The following is a 15,239-nucleotide window of genomic DNA, read 5'->3' as shown; positions in this document are numbered from 1 at the left end:
TTATGGCCACATGCTTAAGTGGGCTCTGAAAGATCTAGTTACTCCTACTACCAGCTCCCAGGTGCAGACAAGGTCCTCTGCAGACTTAAGTACTGAGTAAGAGAAAACTGATAGGAAGAAGAACAATTTAGGGGGAGTTAAGGGAACAGGAGGAGGTGGAGCAATGAAACATTTCCTTTTAAGTGAAGGGTGGAGTTTCCTAAAATAACCTTCCAGGCAAGAGCTTCCCAGAGCAAAGAAAGCTGCACACCCATGGAATCTGCCCAATACACCCAATGCGAGACCTCTGAGGAATTTGAGATGGCTGACACCAAGTACCAATGGAGACCCTGGGAAGCTGGTGAGCTAAAGGTCTGGGTATCCTGTCCCTTACTGAACAGACCTACCAAAGCTTAAAGAGCTGGATGCTTTGTTGGATTCTCAGCTCTGCAAAGGTCCCTGGGCCAAAGGGGGGTAATTCTGAATTCTAGATTCTGTCCCTCTTCCCTCTGTTCCCTGAGAAACTCTTCCTTTCTCTGTCATCTCCTCCCTCCATTTTATTTTCCCTCCGTTTTCCCCAAGCTCTTTTCATTCCAACTCTATCTTCTCTCTCATCTGCCCTCACTCTTCCTCAATCTCCTCCACTTCTGCCTGATCCTTCATTATTCTCCCTCAATGCCATATCCCCACGCTTCTCACCTTTCTCTTTATTCCATATGTCTTTTTCTCTCCAATTCCCCCCAACCTTTCCCTCCTCCCAAATCTCCCAAACTCCTCATTTCCCTCAGATCCCCGCCAACCTTTTCCCTCTTCCAAAAGCATGTGATGGTATAGAAATGGGTTCAACTACCAGCTCTGCCAATTACTGTATAGGTGGCAGTCTCTTCATCTCTCTGACTTACTAGTTATTGATTTGTAAAATAAGGATTCAGACCCAAACTTAAAGATTATTTCTAAAGTTTTTTTCCAGATTTAAATACACACAAACACAAACACAAACACAAGAGTCCCCGAAAGAGTATGTAGGTGTAGAGTGAACTTTACCTCGTTCTCTGTAGGAAGACCAGGCATATATGTGGGAAGGGGTGGTAGGGGAGGTTTTCTCTCTTGTTCTGTCTCTAACATCAGTGTCTCCCTCAGGGTGGTGGGCGAAGCAGCTTCCTGGAGGCCGTCCTGCCCTTCCCCTTTACCTGTTATTTTCCGTGACCTCTTTTCTATGGATAATTCTCCTTAGTATGCTGTTGGCCAAGGGTGAGGAGAAGGGGGAGAACGGTTGAGATCCAGGAGTCCAGATCCTCTTTAGTAGCATGGCTACTAGGGTCCTGACCCCGGGAGCTCTGGGATAGGGAGGGTGATAGGGAGTAAATGGAAGCCTAAAGTCAGTTGGGATGGGGTACCAGAACTATGAGAACTGTTGATGAAGGGAAGGAGATAAAAAGAGGGAGGTAGGGTGGGAGAAGAAGTAACTAAAGAGAAGAATAAAGGGGAGAGAGAAAAATGTGTCCCTTCTTTCTCCAAGTCATGCATTTATCAAGGGAGGTGGAGCATCTGGACGAGCAACTGGCAGGAATACAAGTCAATGGTGAGTGAACCCAAACTTCCCTCAGTTTTTTGGGTCAGGAGCCTATATGCTTGGGTTCTGCCCATAGTCTTTTCAATTGGGCCACACTTGAAGGCAAAGGAATAGAGGGAAAGAGAATAGAAGAGGTTGTGGGATAGTGATGAGATCGGGGTAATATTAAAAAGGGATGGGGAATGGAATGGAGTGGTAAGATGGGTAGTGGAATGGAGTTGATTCGGGGATGAGATGGGAAAAAGGATGGGGACTGAAATGGTGTTAAGATTAAGGATGGGAAATAGGCATGGGAGGGAAGGCAGATAACTAACCAGAGAAGGTATAGTGGTCAGTACTCTCCACAATCACCAATCACCCAATGGGCTAAAAAAGAAATAAAAAGGTACTCAAGGCAGGGTATTGCAGTGGAAAAAGCTCTGGCTCTAAAATCAGAAGGTATGGGTTCTAATCCTGCCTCTATACTACTTATATGACCTTGGAGAAAGCAATTAATTTCCCTGAGCCCCATTTTCTTCATTTTTTAAAAAAAGGTGTGTGTGTGTGGGGGGGGAGGGTTAGACTAGGTGGTCTCTGTGGACCCTTCCAGCTCTTTATCTCTGATCCTATGACACGTGCTTTTGAACTCAGTCATCCTTTGGCATGAGGTACTTTAATCTGGTTATGGCAGAGGGAGAGAGAACAGCACATATAGTTTATTATTCATCGCACATACAAGGGATTGAATATATAGAAGGAAATGTTGTGTCTCTTGAATCATGTTCAGTGGGTCTTTGAGGGAGGGATTACATCTGGATGCAAATCTTTGGCACCGATTATGATTGGGTCACTCGGGAATTAGGACATAGGGCAAAAATGAAGCAGATACCAGGCTGCTTGTGGAGCTGATCAGAGATTGAAAGCCCTGAATCCTGTGTCTCTCCCAATGAAGTGACAGTAGCATTTTGGGGATTGTGATGCCTAAGCCCTGGTGGTATAGATAGATAGATATTTGGGGGTAGTTCTTAACCTTCAGAAGAGCCAATGGACCTAGAGATTGGATGATGTGTGTGCGTGTGTGTGTGTGTGTGTGTGTGCTCTTTTGTGTTTGAGAGAGATAGAGAAAGAAATACAGACAGACAGACAAAGAGAGACAGACAGATAGACAAAGAGAGGAGAGGAAGTAGAGGAGAGGAGGGGGAAGAGGAAAAGGAGGGATAGAGATGAAACAATGGTTGATATTTGTGAATAATATGGTGATAAAATAAAGGATAGGATAAAGGATGAAATGTAGAAAGGCATGGGATGGGGGTGAAGTAGAATGGGAAAAGGGTGAGGACAATATGAGGGATGGGATAGGGAAGAGATGGGCATAGAAACATGCATAAAAAGCAATGTGGCCACACTGAATGGTGTTCTGTGATAGGAAGATCCCTTTCCTGCGTTCAAGTTCTGAACTGACTCCTTACTTCTCTGGTGGGGTTGACTCTTCCTTCTCTCCATCCTCCTCCTCTGTGACCAGAGTCAATGAATTCAGGGAGGCTGGCAGATCTTCATGTAGCCTTGAGCACCTTGGACAATGAGCAACAGACTCTAAAAACAAAGGGTAAGAGAAAACCAAGGCCACAGGGATGGGGATTCTTCAGCAGGTCCCTCTTTGAGGATTCCAAAGTGGAAACTTTGATCATAGAGCAGTGGAAAGAGTACTGAATTTGGAGTGACAAATCCTGAGTTCAAATTTCTACTCTTCCACTTGTTCCTCATGTGATCTTAGCAAGATATTTAATTTCTCCGGGCCTCAGTTTCCTTATCTGGTAAGTGTGCATTTTGGTCTCAAAGTCTTCTGAGAGGGGCAGCTAGGTGGTGTAGTGGATAAAGTACCAGTCCTAGATTCAGGACGACCTGAGGTCAAATCCGGCCTCAGACACTTGACACTTATTAGCTGTGTGACCCTGGGCAAGTCACTTAACCCTCATTGCCCAGCAAACAAACAAACAAACAAAACAAAATCAAAGTCTTCTGAGGTCTCTTTCTGTGCTTTGTTCTATTGTTGAGTATCATATTGGTGACTGGGGTCCCAGATAAGGATGGGTCTGGAGCTGCCTTAGGACAAACTGAGGCTCAAGTGAAAAAAGAAAAGAAAAGACAAGTGGATTTACCTAGGGGGACAAGAAATTGAGGGTAAGGAGTTGTTTGATTAGTGCTGTCCAAAAGTATAATAGCCTCTTTTTAGGGGATAGTGAGTTTTCTGTTACTGGATGTCTTCGATCAGGGTCTACAGAACTACTTGTTGGGGATATTGCAGAGGGAATTCCATTTATAGTTTTTGCTGGTCAGTCTAGAGGATCTCAGAAGTCTCTTTCAACTCTGACAATCTTTATTTGTGGCTCCTAAGGAGATGCTCACATGAGGTGGGGGTGGGGCATTTTTGTCTTCCTTCAGCTAAAACAACATCTGAAGAGTTGAGGAACCTGCAAGAGACTCAAGCCAGTCTGAGTACCAACTGTATGTTTTGACTTCAGGACCTGATGTACACCCTCCAACCCTGTGACACCCACAAAATTCCCTCTCCTCCCACTCTCTCATTCCCCATCTGGACCCCACCTTTGCCCATAGGCTATCCCAGACTCCTACACCTGCAACCTGGCTCTTGCCCTTCTCAATGGGCTCTTTCCGAACTCTTCCCTCACATTGATCTTAATCCTTTCGTTTGGATAGATGTCAATCCCTTCCAATGGACTGGCCCTGACCCCTCTCTGTGGATCAACCCTAACCTATCTCCATCAAATTACTATGACCCTATAGCATAGTCTAATTCTGGGCCATCTTCTTCTGGGTTCATTAGTCTTACCTCTTTCCCTCCATTCCCTAAGGGCTGACTCCCATGTACTAATCCTGACCTAAAAATCCTGACCTCAGATTCTGTGCTGATCACATCCCATGTGCATTTATAGTGTCTCAGGAACTAGCTGAGGCAAGAGAAGACCGAGAGAACATTCGGAGTGAGATGTTTCATGGACTGGAGACTGTGAGCCATGGAAATGGTGAGAAGGAACTGGGGAATAAGGCTCTAGGAAGTTGAGATAGGTCTTCCTATGGACTGGGGTGGCAAGAGACATGAGAGATGATTGACAGACCCTCCTGCCTTCCCATGTAATGATTCTGGAGGTTTTCAGGTGGAGACTAGGATGTCACCTTGGACTTTGTTATATAAAAAATTTATGCTCAGTTAGGAGTTGTATTATGTGTCCTCTGAGGTCTCTTTTTAAAGACTGATCCTGAAAACCTTCTACTGGAGATTAAATAACCATTTATAGAATATATTTTAGATGGAATTCAGATAATAATTATACCAGATGTCTTATGAAGTACCTCTCAATTCCAAGGTATTGTAGTACATTGAGCTGCAAAGTACTTGTGGGGTGGGGTCTTCATAAGACTACAACCTGATGTAGTCAACACAATGAGATAGAATTTTAGAATTGGAAGGAACTTCTTTTTAAGAGTAAATTTTATTAATATTTTTTGTTTTTTCACCATCAAAATTTTTCCTCTTTTTTGTCTCCCCCTCTCCTTTGATCATTTAGTTGGCCAGATTTCTGAAGTTTTTAAAAATTGTTTTTATAACATTGATGTTATAGTATAAATAATTTCTCTGGTTCTGCTTACTTCACTCTGCATCAGTTCATATGAATTTTCCTATGTCTTTTTAAAATCATCTTTTTCCCCCTAATTTCTTATGCAAAGGACATCAAGTAGAATCTTCAGATGAATAGGAGTCTCTGCAATATTATCAATAAGTTACCATTAACCTTCATTTGAGATCTCTTGATAGGGAATCCACAACCTGTTAATGCTTTTTGATAGTTCACATTGTTGTCAACTTTTCACTGACACAGAGCCTAAATTTGTCTGTTTTCAACTCTCCCCTCCTCATTTTTCTTAGCTCTGCCTTCTGGGGATAAGAAGAACAAGTTAAATCACTTTTCCTTATGACAGCTTTAAAATATTGGAAGATAGCTATCTTGTGTCCCCTAATCACCCCACTTCACATTGACTTATCTTGTAACTAATGTAAGGTTAGGCTTACTTAATGGAAAAATATCTAACCCATGAGAGATGAAGTGAATAGTGAGGTTTGTCCAGAGCTCAGAAATTTGGGGGTTATTCATAGATTCATAAACTTTGAGCTAGAATCAGCCTTAGAGGTCATCTAGTCCAACCCCCTCAGTTGGAGTCCAGGAAAATTGTGTGACTTGCTCAAGGTCTTACTGGTAGTAACTGACAGAGCCAGTATTCAAAACCAGGTCCCCAGGTCCAAATCCATTGCTTTCCATTGTTCTTCATAGTCTCTCTGTCCTCTGCTCACCAGGTTGACCTTATCCACTCCCTATGGAGTGACAGTGGAAATCACCAAGTAGAAGCTTGATAGCCATTTTTCAGACTACATTTGGAATATTGTATCCAGTTCTAGATGCCATATTAAAGAGGAACATTTACAAAGTAAAGAATAAGATTGGTTGTGTAAGGGGCAAAAATTCTAGCTAGTCTGTCTAAAATATTCAATGAATGGTCACCAATAAATTATAAGCTTTAGCAAGAGTTAGCCTTAAGCATTTATTAAGGAGAATAAGAATTTGGTAAAGAGAGAAAGAGGCATTCAGCAGGGGGCATGGTCCCTTGAGCCCTGGGTGTGGTGCACAAGGAACCCCTTGGCTACAGCTAGTACAGCCAGTGAATTAGCTTGGTGTGAGTAGGTGGTCAGAGGAAGGAGCTTTTTATATACCAGGGAGTTAGACAGTGAGGGAGGACACCAGAGGACTAAGAAAAAAAAAAAGGGAGGTGGGTGAAAGAGAGAGAGACGCAGGGGTCATTGCGACAGTACAGAAAGGGGGGTTCCACTAAGGAGACAGTGGCTACAGTAAAGAAAGGGGGCTTGCAACAGGACAGATTAAGGGGCTTTTCAGGGGGTCACTATGGTGCAGGGAGGGGAGTTAGATGGAAAGGGGGAACACTAGAAGAAGGTCGGTTGGTATGGAGATGGAGCGGCCCTTATTATGTTAAAAGCAGAAAGGTCATATAATTTTGCATTTCTTTACCCTTATCTCTTTCATTTATTTTTATAAATAAATTCTGCTTTGATTATTTAATTAAGAGGCTTCTTAATCGTTTGCTTATCAATTTTGGGAGGAGCAGTGTGGGGGAATTTCTAAAAAGCCCTAATAGATTGGCTTAGGAAATTAATAGTAGTCAGATAGCCAGCCAGTCAAAAATCCACAGATTAGGGCCCAGCAAGTTAGTTAAAATAATTTTTACATTTGAATGGTGACCACGAAGGGACTTACAGCCCAATTATAATTTTTCATGAACTTATCATTTTTCATATAGTTATAATTTTTCATATAAGTACAGTTATATAATTATCAGATTAGTTACAGTTAATTTTTTTTTACAGAGATAAGAACAGGATATAGGAAACATTTAGGTAAAAGAAACAAGTAGAGTATATTACAATGTCTGATATTAGACAAGAACAAGGAAGAGCAATTGGGGAAAGAACAGACCTTTCTTATAACTTCCTTCAGTCTTTGACAAGGTGGGTACAATTATTAGCCTCAGTACAAGTCATATACTCCATCTCCAAGACTCCAGGTATTTTCATTGGCTGTTCCCCCTGCTTGAATAGTCTCCTTCCTCTTCTCTGCCTCCTCCTAGCTTCCCTGACTTCCTTCAAGTCCAGGCTAAAACTCTACCTTCTACATGAAGCCTTTCCTAGTACTTAATGCCAGCGTCTATTGGCTATCTCCAATTTGTCCAGTAGATATTTCATTTGTACATAAGTGTATACATGTTGTCTCCTCCATTCGACTGTGAATTTCTTTAGAGCAAGGATGAGCTTTTGCTTTTCTTTATATTCCCAGTGTTTAGTACTGTGCCTGGCACATAGTAGGCATTTAATAAATGCCTATTGACTGACTGGCTCAATACTGGAAGTCTTCAAATAGTGATCCCTTCTTAGGTCTGCCAGAAAGGGGAATCCTGCATAGCTTTGGAGGAGGGATGATATGATCTTTGAGGTTCCTCAGAGCCTGGAAGTTGAAGGATTTTATTATCCTCTGATCCTATAAACCAGATTCCTCTGCCCTCAATTAAACCACCCCATCCCCACTCCATTTTTGCTGTTCTGTTTCTGATCTTGTTAGACTGTGAGCTCCTCAAGTGCAGGGACCCTTTTTTGCTATTTTTTGTATCCCCATCAATTAGCACAGCCTCTGGCACATAGTAGGTGCTTAATAAATGTTGATTGCCAATTGACATAGTAGATAAATGCTTACTGACTGATGGATCCCCTATTCACAGGTGAAATGAGAGTAAGAGGCAAGGAAGCTGTCTCTTCCTGTGAAGAGTTTAAAGCTGATGACAGTTTTCCCTTTCCCTTTCCCCTCTCCAGGATCCTTCTGCAAACCCTGCCCTAGTCCCTGGAGATACTTCCAGGGTTCCTGTTACTTCTTCTCTAAGATCAAGCTCACTTGGTCCCGGGCCAGGGATGACTGTGTCCAGAAGCAAGCTCACCTAGTGATCATCAATAACCAATATGAGCAGGTGAGGTCAGTGAAGGGAGAAGTTTTGCCCCTTCTTCACTGGATATACTCATCACTCATTCCCTGAGGCAAATGGCTCTCCTCAACCACTCCATATATCTAAATAAATTCTAAATCCTTCCCTTCCTTCATATCCCACCTCAATTCAATTCTGCAAATATTGATTAAGCACTAATTACATTGAAGGGATTTTGTAATAGAGGCAAAATAGAAGCCAAAATAAATGGTGTACACAAAACACATTGGTCTTAGAGTAAAAAGATCTGTTTGAATCCTTGCTCTGCCACATACTAGCTGTATAACCCTGGACAAATGACAATCTACCTCAATCTCAGTTTCTTAATTTACAAATTGGGTGCACTGCACACCTCCTGGGGTTATTGTGAGGAAATTACTTTGTAAACCTTAAATATTAGAGAAATGACCTTTGTAATTATAATTATCAAAAGGGAATGCTAAAAAAATTTTTTTAAACTATATAATTCTGGCCTTTAAAAATCATACATTGAAATATATGGGGGTCCTAGCACAAACAAATAACTCTTCTATAAGGAAGAATTTGATCACTTCAGAGTGGAGGCCCAGGAAAAATGCCATGAGAAGATGGCTTCTGGGGATGTGGGTCTCAGAGGTTCAGGGAAGGTATCATGAATTAGGTAACACCTGAGATGGGCCTGAAGGAAGGAAAGGAGTTCAACAAGTGGATAAGAGGAGGGTCTACATAAGTGCACAAAGGAAGGGATGGAAGACCACTAGTTGTCCAATTTGTTTGGAACACTAAAGGGAAATAATGTGAAATAAGACTGGAAAAATAGGTTGGAGCCAGATTGTCAAGGGCCTTGCATGCCAGGTTAAGGACTTTGCATTTTACCTTTGTCACCTTTACCAATCAAATGGGTGTGTGGTAGGGCTGTAGGGTTTTAAATTATATTTCTCTCAATCTTAGTAACTTAGAACATTTTTTCTTTTGAGAACTTTCTGTTCACATCCCTTGGTCATTTACCTTTTGGGGAAAAGCTCTTATTCTTATACATTTGAGTTCCCTACACATCTTGAACATAATATTTAATAAATACTGTAGATTGATTGATGTCAGACTTTTTTTAGAGAAACTTGCTCCACAGTTCCTCCCTAGTTTTTCTTCTCATTTTAGTTTATTAATATTGTTTATACAAAAGCTTTTCAATTTTATGAATCAGAATTGTCCTTTTTTCCCCTTTGATTCTTTCTATCTCTTGTTTGGACAATAACTCTTATCCATAGTTGTGAAATATATTACCTTCCCTCTTCCTTGAGTTTGTTTATGATATGACCTATTTATAGTGGCATGTGGTATGAGATGTTGGTCTTAACTTCATTTCTTCTAGACTTCTTTCCAGTTTTCTCAGCAGTTTTTGTTAACTAGAGAGGCCTTACCCTAATAGTTGGAACCTTTGTTTTATTGAATGCTATGCTATTGTGTTCATTTGCTACTGGGTCCTATGATTTTTATGATTCTTATCTGTCTTTCTGATCAACTTTTTTATTTTTTAAAGCAGTACTGGGGCAGCTAGATGGTGCAGTGGTTAAAGCGCTGGCCCTGGATTCAGGAGTACCTGAGTTCAAATCCGGCCTCAGACACTTGACACTTACTAGCTGTGTGACCCTGGGCAAGTCACTTAACCCCCATTGCCCCGCCAAAAAAAAAACACCAAAACAAACAAACAAACAAAAAGCAGTACTAAGTAGTTTTTTGAGTTTTGTTTGGTTTTTTGGGGCGGGGCAATGAGGGTTAAGTGACTTGCCCAGGGTCACACAGCTAGTAAATGTCAAGTGTCTGAGGCCAGATTTGATAAATAGTTTTAATAATTATTGTTTTCTACTCTACTTTGAGATCTGGTACTGCTGGGTCCCCCTCCTTCCCACTTTTTTTTTTTTTTGCATTTTTTTCCTTTCAATTCTTGAACTTTTATTATTTCAAATCGTTATGGGTGAAATGGGGTATGGGGTTTGGGTTAGGGGTTGGGGTTCTTAGGAATTCCTCTTTAAAGAATTACACCCTCTCACACACAAAAGCAGTTAGAATAAGGTGGTAGTTTATTTAGGGACAAGGGAAGGGAAGGGTGGGGGGGAGGGAAACCATGAAAGAAATCCTTGGACTTCTCATGGGGAGATAGGCACAAAGCACATGTCTCAGAGGTACCAATCTCCTCTAGCAGGAGACTGCTAGGTACTTTTATAGGAGACTGATGGGTGTGTGACCATCTGCCTGTGGAAAGTTCCTTTAGTGAGGGAGGACTATCCCCCACTGGTGGTGACTAGAGGAATTGGGTGAGGGGTGGCTATGGATCTCTTCAGGACACAAAGGCCACAGCCACACCCAAATTTATATCCCCAGGGGTAAGGGAGATCAGAATGAAGGGTGGAGATTCCAAAGCTAGCTCAGTCGGATTTGGTTCCACTTATCTCTCTAGGCGTATCTGTCCTCTGGTTTAGTTTCTCAAGGAGAAGATTCCTCAATGTGCCCCAGAAAACTTCTGGGGGACTTTGGTACCACAACAAAATGAATTATTATTATTCATCATTATTTTTTCTAATTCTATAAAGTCACCCTTTGGTAGTTTAATTGGTATAACACTGAATAAGTAAATGAATTGAGGTAGAATTGTTCTTTTTTAAAATATTAACATGGTTCAACTTTGAGCAATTAACCTCTCTCTAGTTCCTGAAGTCTGTCTTTATGTAAGACATGTTTTATATTTGTATTCATATATTTCCTATGCATGTGTCTTGATAGATAGACTCTCAAATATTTTTAAAATTCTGTAAATATTTTGGATATAATTTCACTTCCCATCTCTTCCAGTTAAATTTTGTTGGTAACATACAGAAAGATTTAGGATTTGTATAGGTTTAATTAATGTTCTACTACTTTGTTGAAGTAATTAATTATTTCAATTAATTTTTAGGTGACCTTTTAAGAACTTTCTAGGTAAACTATTATATTACATGAAAAAAGTGATAATTTTTTTGTTTCTTAGGAAGGTTTCCTTGACAGATATTTGAAGGATTCATTGGAAAAGGGAGAAACTAGAAACTAGAAGTTATGTAACACCTCCCAATCCCCCCTTAAGGGTACTGGAAAATCTTGTTATGGGTGGGGTGGAATGTGACATACCTAATTCTCAGGCAAGGGCCTGGATAAAGATAGTCAGTGTTATACTTAGATTTAAGGGGTGGGAAAAAGCAAAGAAACTATTGGATGTGATAGTGATCCTTTTGTTAACTACCAGAGGTCACAAGGACCTATCCTTCTAAACTCTTCTTGCAGTTAGTCTCTCTTATTTATACATAGCTCTCTTGGCAAAGGCTTCTTCCTCACACAAAGGACCTAAAAACACTGTGAGGACTTTTCATCTCTCTCTCTCTTACTTATTGGTGCCAGCCAAGTGAAATCTGGGAATGCCAGTACCTGATACCACCCACAGCCCTCCAAAAGCAGCCATCAGCTCCCTTCACAAGTACTCAGGCACGGAAAGTTCAAAATATGAATAATTTTTGCTTCTCAATTCATGGATACAGAAAAGATTCATATCTAAGATCACAGAGGGACAAGAACCCTAACCCAGAGATCTACCTAATCTCTGAGATTTACAGTCCTAGCCTGGGAACATCTGTAGCAAGCAAGCAAAAACCCCTTTCAGTGCTTTTCTCCTAACAGCATTTGTCAGGCACAGCTGCTGAATGTTCACCAACACTTTCCATCTCTCGTAGTTGGGAGGTCATGGCAGCTTCTCAAAGGTCCTCATCATTAGTCACTGTAGCTCTGCCTCCTATGGATCATACCTTTTGATCTCTGGTCTATATGGAGTCCTGGCTTCAATTCAATGTTTACAATTCATAAGAATACCTCTCATCCAGGCTGCCTTTGTTTGTTTGTTTTTGAAAGAACTTTAATATTCATTTCCTATATGCTCTCAAAGAAATCCCTAAGGTTGCTATAAGAATGCTGCCTACTGGCATTACTCAAATAAGTCTCTATTTTCATTTCATGGTGGCTTATGATGAATCACTACCATTTACCTCCTCTCTTCCAAGTGCCTGAACAATGTTCTTCTCCCCTCCATTCTCCATCCCTACCCAGTGAGTGGGGGGAAAATCAAAGAGTTATCCCACTGAGTGCTTCCTTCCTTCCTTCCTTCTCTCCTTGTGCTTCTATGCCTCTGGATGTGCCCCCTTTCCCTCTCTTTCTCTTCCTTCTTCCTCCCTCTCTCTCTGTCCTCTATTTCCCTTTCTCTTTCCCTCCCTCTTTTCTCTCTCTCTCTCCCTCCTGCCCTCTCTCTTCCCCTTTCTCCCCCTTTCTTTCCCCTCCCGCCTCATGCACATTCACCTTGTGTCTCTCTCATCTTTCCATCTTCCATATTCCTTTGGACCAACTGGACCAGGTTATTTAACTATTTTAATGGAGATGGAGATTTTGTCGTTCCCCCCCCCCCATATTTATAATAATGTAACATACACTAACAAATCTTAATAAGCCCATATACTTTTTTTAATAGTTGCTGGTTACAAAAATCTTTTCATTCACTCTCATCTGGCCTTTATTTGTGAGCATACTGTGAACAATATCATTACCATATGGAGGAAAGAACTGAAGCTCAAGGAAGTTTAAGAGCCATATTGGATGATTGGATCTGTACTGAAACTCAGATCTTTGATTCTTTCAAGGATGCAGGGTTTCACCTCTCAGTTGCCACCTTATATTAACAGTTCTCTCTGTGTGTCCTTTCTCACCAGCTACAAATCCTTAAGATCAAAGACCGCTTTTCCTCTGGCTTCCATGCATTATGTCAAGGCATCAGATACCAGTTTCCATTGGTTTAACATCAGCTGAATGAAATACCTGTCTCTCCCTTTCCAGAACTTCCTGACCCCTACTGAGAAGCTGGGATACTGGATTGGCCTCAGAAAAGTCAAAGAAGGGGTTCATAAGTGGATTGATGACACAAAGCTTGGCTACACGTGAGTCTTAACCCAGAATATAGGCATTTGGGTCCCTGACTCATCCTTGAAAGAGTTTGGCAAGAAATAGGACCTCAGGCGTATAGTGGCTTCCCAATTCAGTCATTCATTCAACTAATATTTGTCAAGTCCTCACTAGATGTGGGGCCCTAACACTTGATGCAGAAAGGGATATGGAGATGAATAAGATATGGTTCATGTCCTTAAAGAGCAGTCTAGTTTATATAGTGTGTGTGTGTGTGTGTGTGTGTGTGTGTGTGTGTGTGTGTGAAATAAGATACCATTTCAATACAGTTATATAACAAACATGTTCAGTGGTAATAAGATGAAAGCTAACAGCATCTCCTCCTACACTGGGGGACATAATGTACAGATTCAGAAAACATTTATTTTTCTATGATCAGATTACATCTGGACTGCTGTGGTTTGTTCTGAGCACAGTATTTTAAGAGACACCCAGAACATGGAGTGCATCTAGAAAAGGAAGAGGAGGTCAGTGAGGTGCCTTGAGACCTTCCCATAGAAGTATTGGTTGAAAGAACTGGAGATGTCTCCAAACAAAAGAAGACTCAGGAAGGACAGGATATGTGTCTCCAAGCTATTTGATGCACCATTAGGCTTGTTCTGATTAACCTCAGAGGACATAACCAAGAATAATGGGAAGAAGTTTTATAAAAGGAAATGTGGATTTGTTGAGATGAGAAAAACCAAAACAACAACAACTTTCTAACAATTCAAACTGTTCTGAAGTAGAATGGGTTGCTTTAGGAAGTAGTGAATTAAGTCTTTATCAAAAGGTTTCCAAAAATTGGTTGGGCATGCTCTTGAGGGGATTCCTGTTCTAGTATAGCTCTAGTATATATATATATATATATATAGTATATAATATATATATAGGAACCTCTAAGGTTCCTTTGAACTTATGGATAAATAATTACTAATTTATCATTACCTTGTACAGGGTAGAGATAACAAGTACAATTGAAGTCAAAGAGAGAGAAATGACTAAGGGCTAGGATGGCTACAGAGGACTTCCTAGAAGTGGTAGCCTTTTCTCCCTGGCATTCCTAAGCATCGTAGAGTTTAGAATCTCAATCTGTTGGGCCAGTCTAGAGTTGAGTTGTCTAACTGTATCTAGACCAACCAGGGAAGTTGGCATCTAGAATTCCAATTGAGGGATGGAAATCTAACTTGAAACCCCTGCCTTAAGACTGACTATGAACTTTCTCTCTCTCTCTTTCTCTCTCTATGTCTCACCACAGCAACTGGAACCCTGGGGAACCCAACGACAGCCGGGGGAAGGAGAACTGTGTCATGATGTTGCACCATGGCAAATGGAATGACTATACATGTGAGCTAACCTCTGACAACTGGATCTGTGAGAAGAGGCAGATCTGTTGAGCTTCAGCAGTGGAAGGGGCTGGGAGGTGGCTTGCTGAATGAGCTCTCTCCAGCCACAAATCAGTCTTCATGGAACATCTGGTGCCTAGATAAGAGGCCTGATTGGACATTGCCTTTTCAAACTTGTACTCTCTGGACCATGGATCCCTACAATTGAGCAGGGTTATGGGATTAACATGTACATATGGGAGACAAATAAAATATTTTTGTGCTTTGCCTCTTCTATACTGCTGGCCCTTATATTCTGCTGAGCTAAAAGATTGTCTGCAGAAGAGAAAACATCTCTTTCTGGTGGCTGATTCCCTTTTTCTTTCCTAGGCAAACCCAGCTGGACCTCTTGCTGGCTTTGAGTTTCCCAATGTTGGCCCAACCCCAAGAAAACTAAGAAGCAGCCCCCAATTCCTACCTTCACTATAGTCCTCCCCTATACTCCCTCAGGTCAAATTACTTGGTTTAGCCATGGAGAAACACAATCAGTGCCAAATCAACAAACATTAATTAAGTACCTACTATGTACCAAACATTGTGTCAGGTCCTGGGGGATACAAAGACATTTTTTAAAAAATTTACATTCACTGAAGACTGTGTGGGAAATTGTCCCCATATATAGAGAAGTATAGATAAAAAAAATACAAAGTAGCCAGGAATCATAGGACCCTAGATCAAGAACTAGAAGAGCACATTGAGTCCAACCCCCTCATTTT

General features: G+C 41.2%; 1 protein-coding gene across 1 annotated transcript; it reads left to right on the top strand.

Annotated features, from left to right (window-relative positions):
* Positions 1-245: 245 nt before the first annotated feature.
* On the top strand, positions 246-14,762 carry LOC122736230 (C-type lectin domain family 4 member G-like). The gene is made up of 9 exons (XM_043978345.1): positions 246-340; positions 1,120-1,230; positions 1,499-1,561; positions 3,054-3,137; positions 3,974-4,036; positions 4,486-4,575; positions 7,983-8,134; positions 13,034-13,134; positions 14,397-14,762. Exons 1-9 carry the CDS (start codon positions 253-255, stop codon positions 14,533-14,535), a joined length of 891 nt encoding a protein of 296 aa, XP_043834280.1. The 5' UTR covers positions 246-252; the 3' UTR covers positions 14,536-14,762.
* Positions 14,763-15,239: the final 477 nt, after the last annotated feature.

This window comes from Dromiciops gliroides, chromosome 1 (assembly GCF_019393635.1).
Source record: "Dromiciops gliroides isolate mDroGli1 chromosome 1, mDroGli1.pri, whole genome shotgun sequence".
In the NCBI taxonomy this organism is placed as follows: Eukaryota; Metazoa; Chordata; class Mammalia; order Microbiotheria; family Microbiotheriidae; genus Dromiciops; species Dromiciops gliroides.
This window is presented reverse-complemented; position numbering and strand designations above follow the sequence as displayed.

What these genes read in the sequence shown, in the direction of transcription:
- LOC122736230 (XM_043978345.1), top strand. Translation starts at nt 253, where the DNA reads ATGGAATCTGCCCAATACACCCAATGCGAGACCTCTGAGGAATTTGAG. An exon ending in ATGGAGACCCTGGGAAGCTG is followed by an intron (nt 341 to 1,119) that starts GTGAGCTAAAGG and finishes TGTCTCCCTCAG; the next exon opens with GGTGGTGGGCGAAGCAGCTT. An exon ending in AGCCAGTCTGAGTACCAACT is followed by an intron (nt 4,037 to 4,485) that starts GTATGTTTTGAC and finishes GTGCATTTATAG; the next exon opens with TGTCTCAGGAACTAGCTGAG.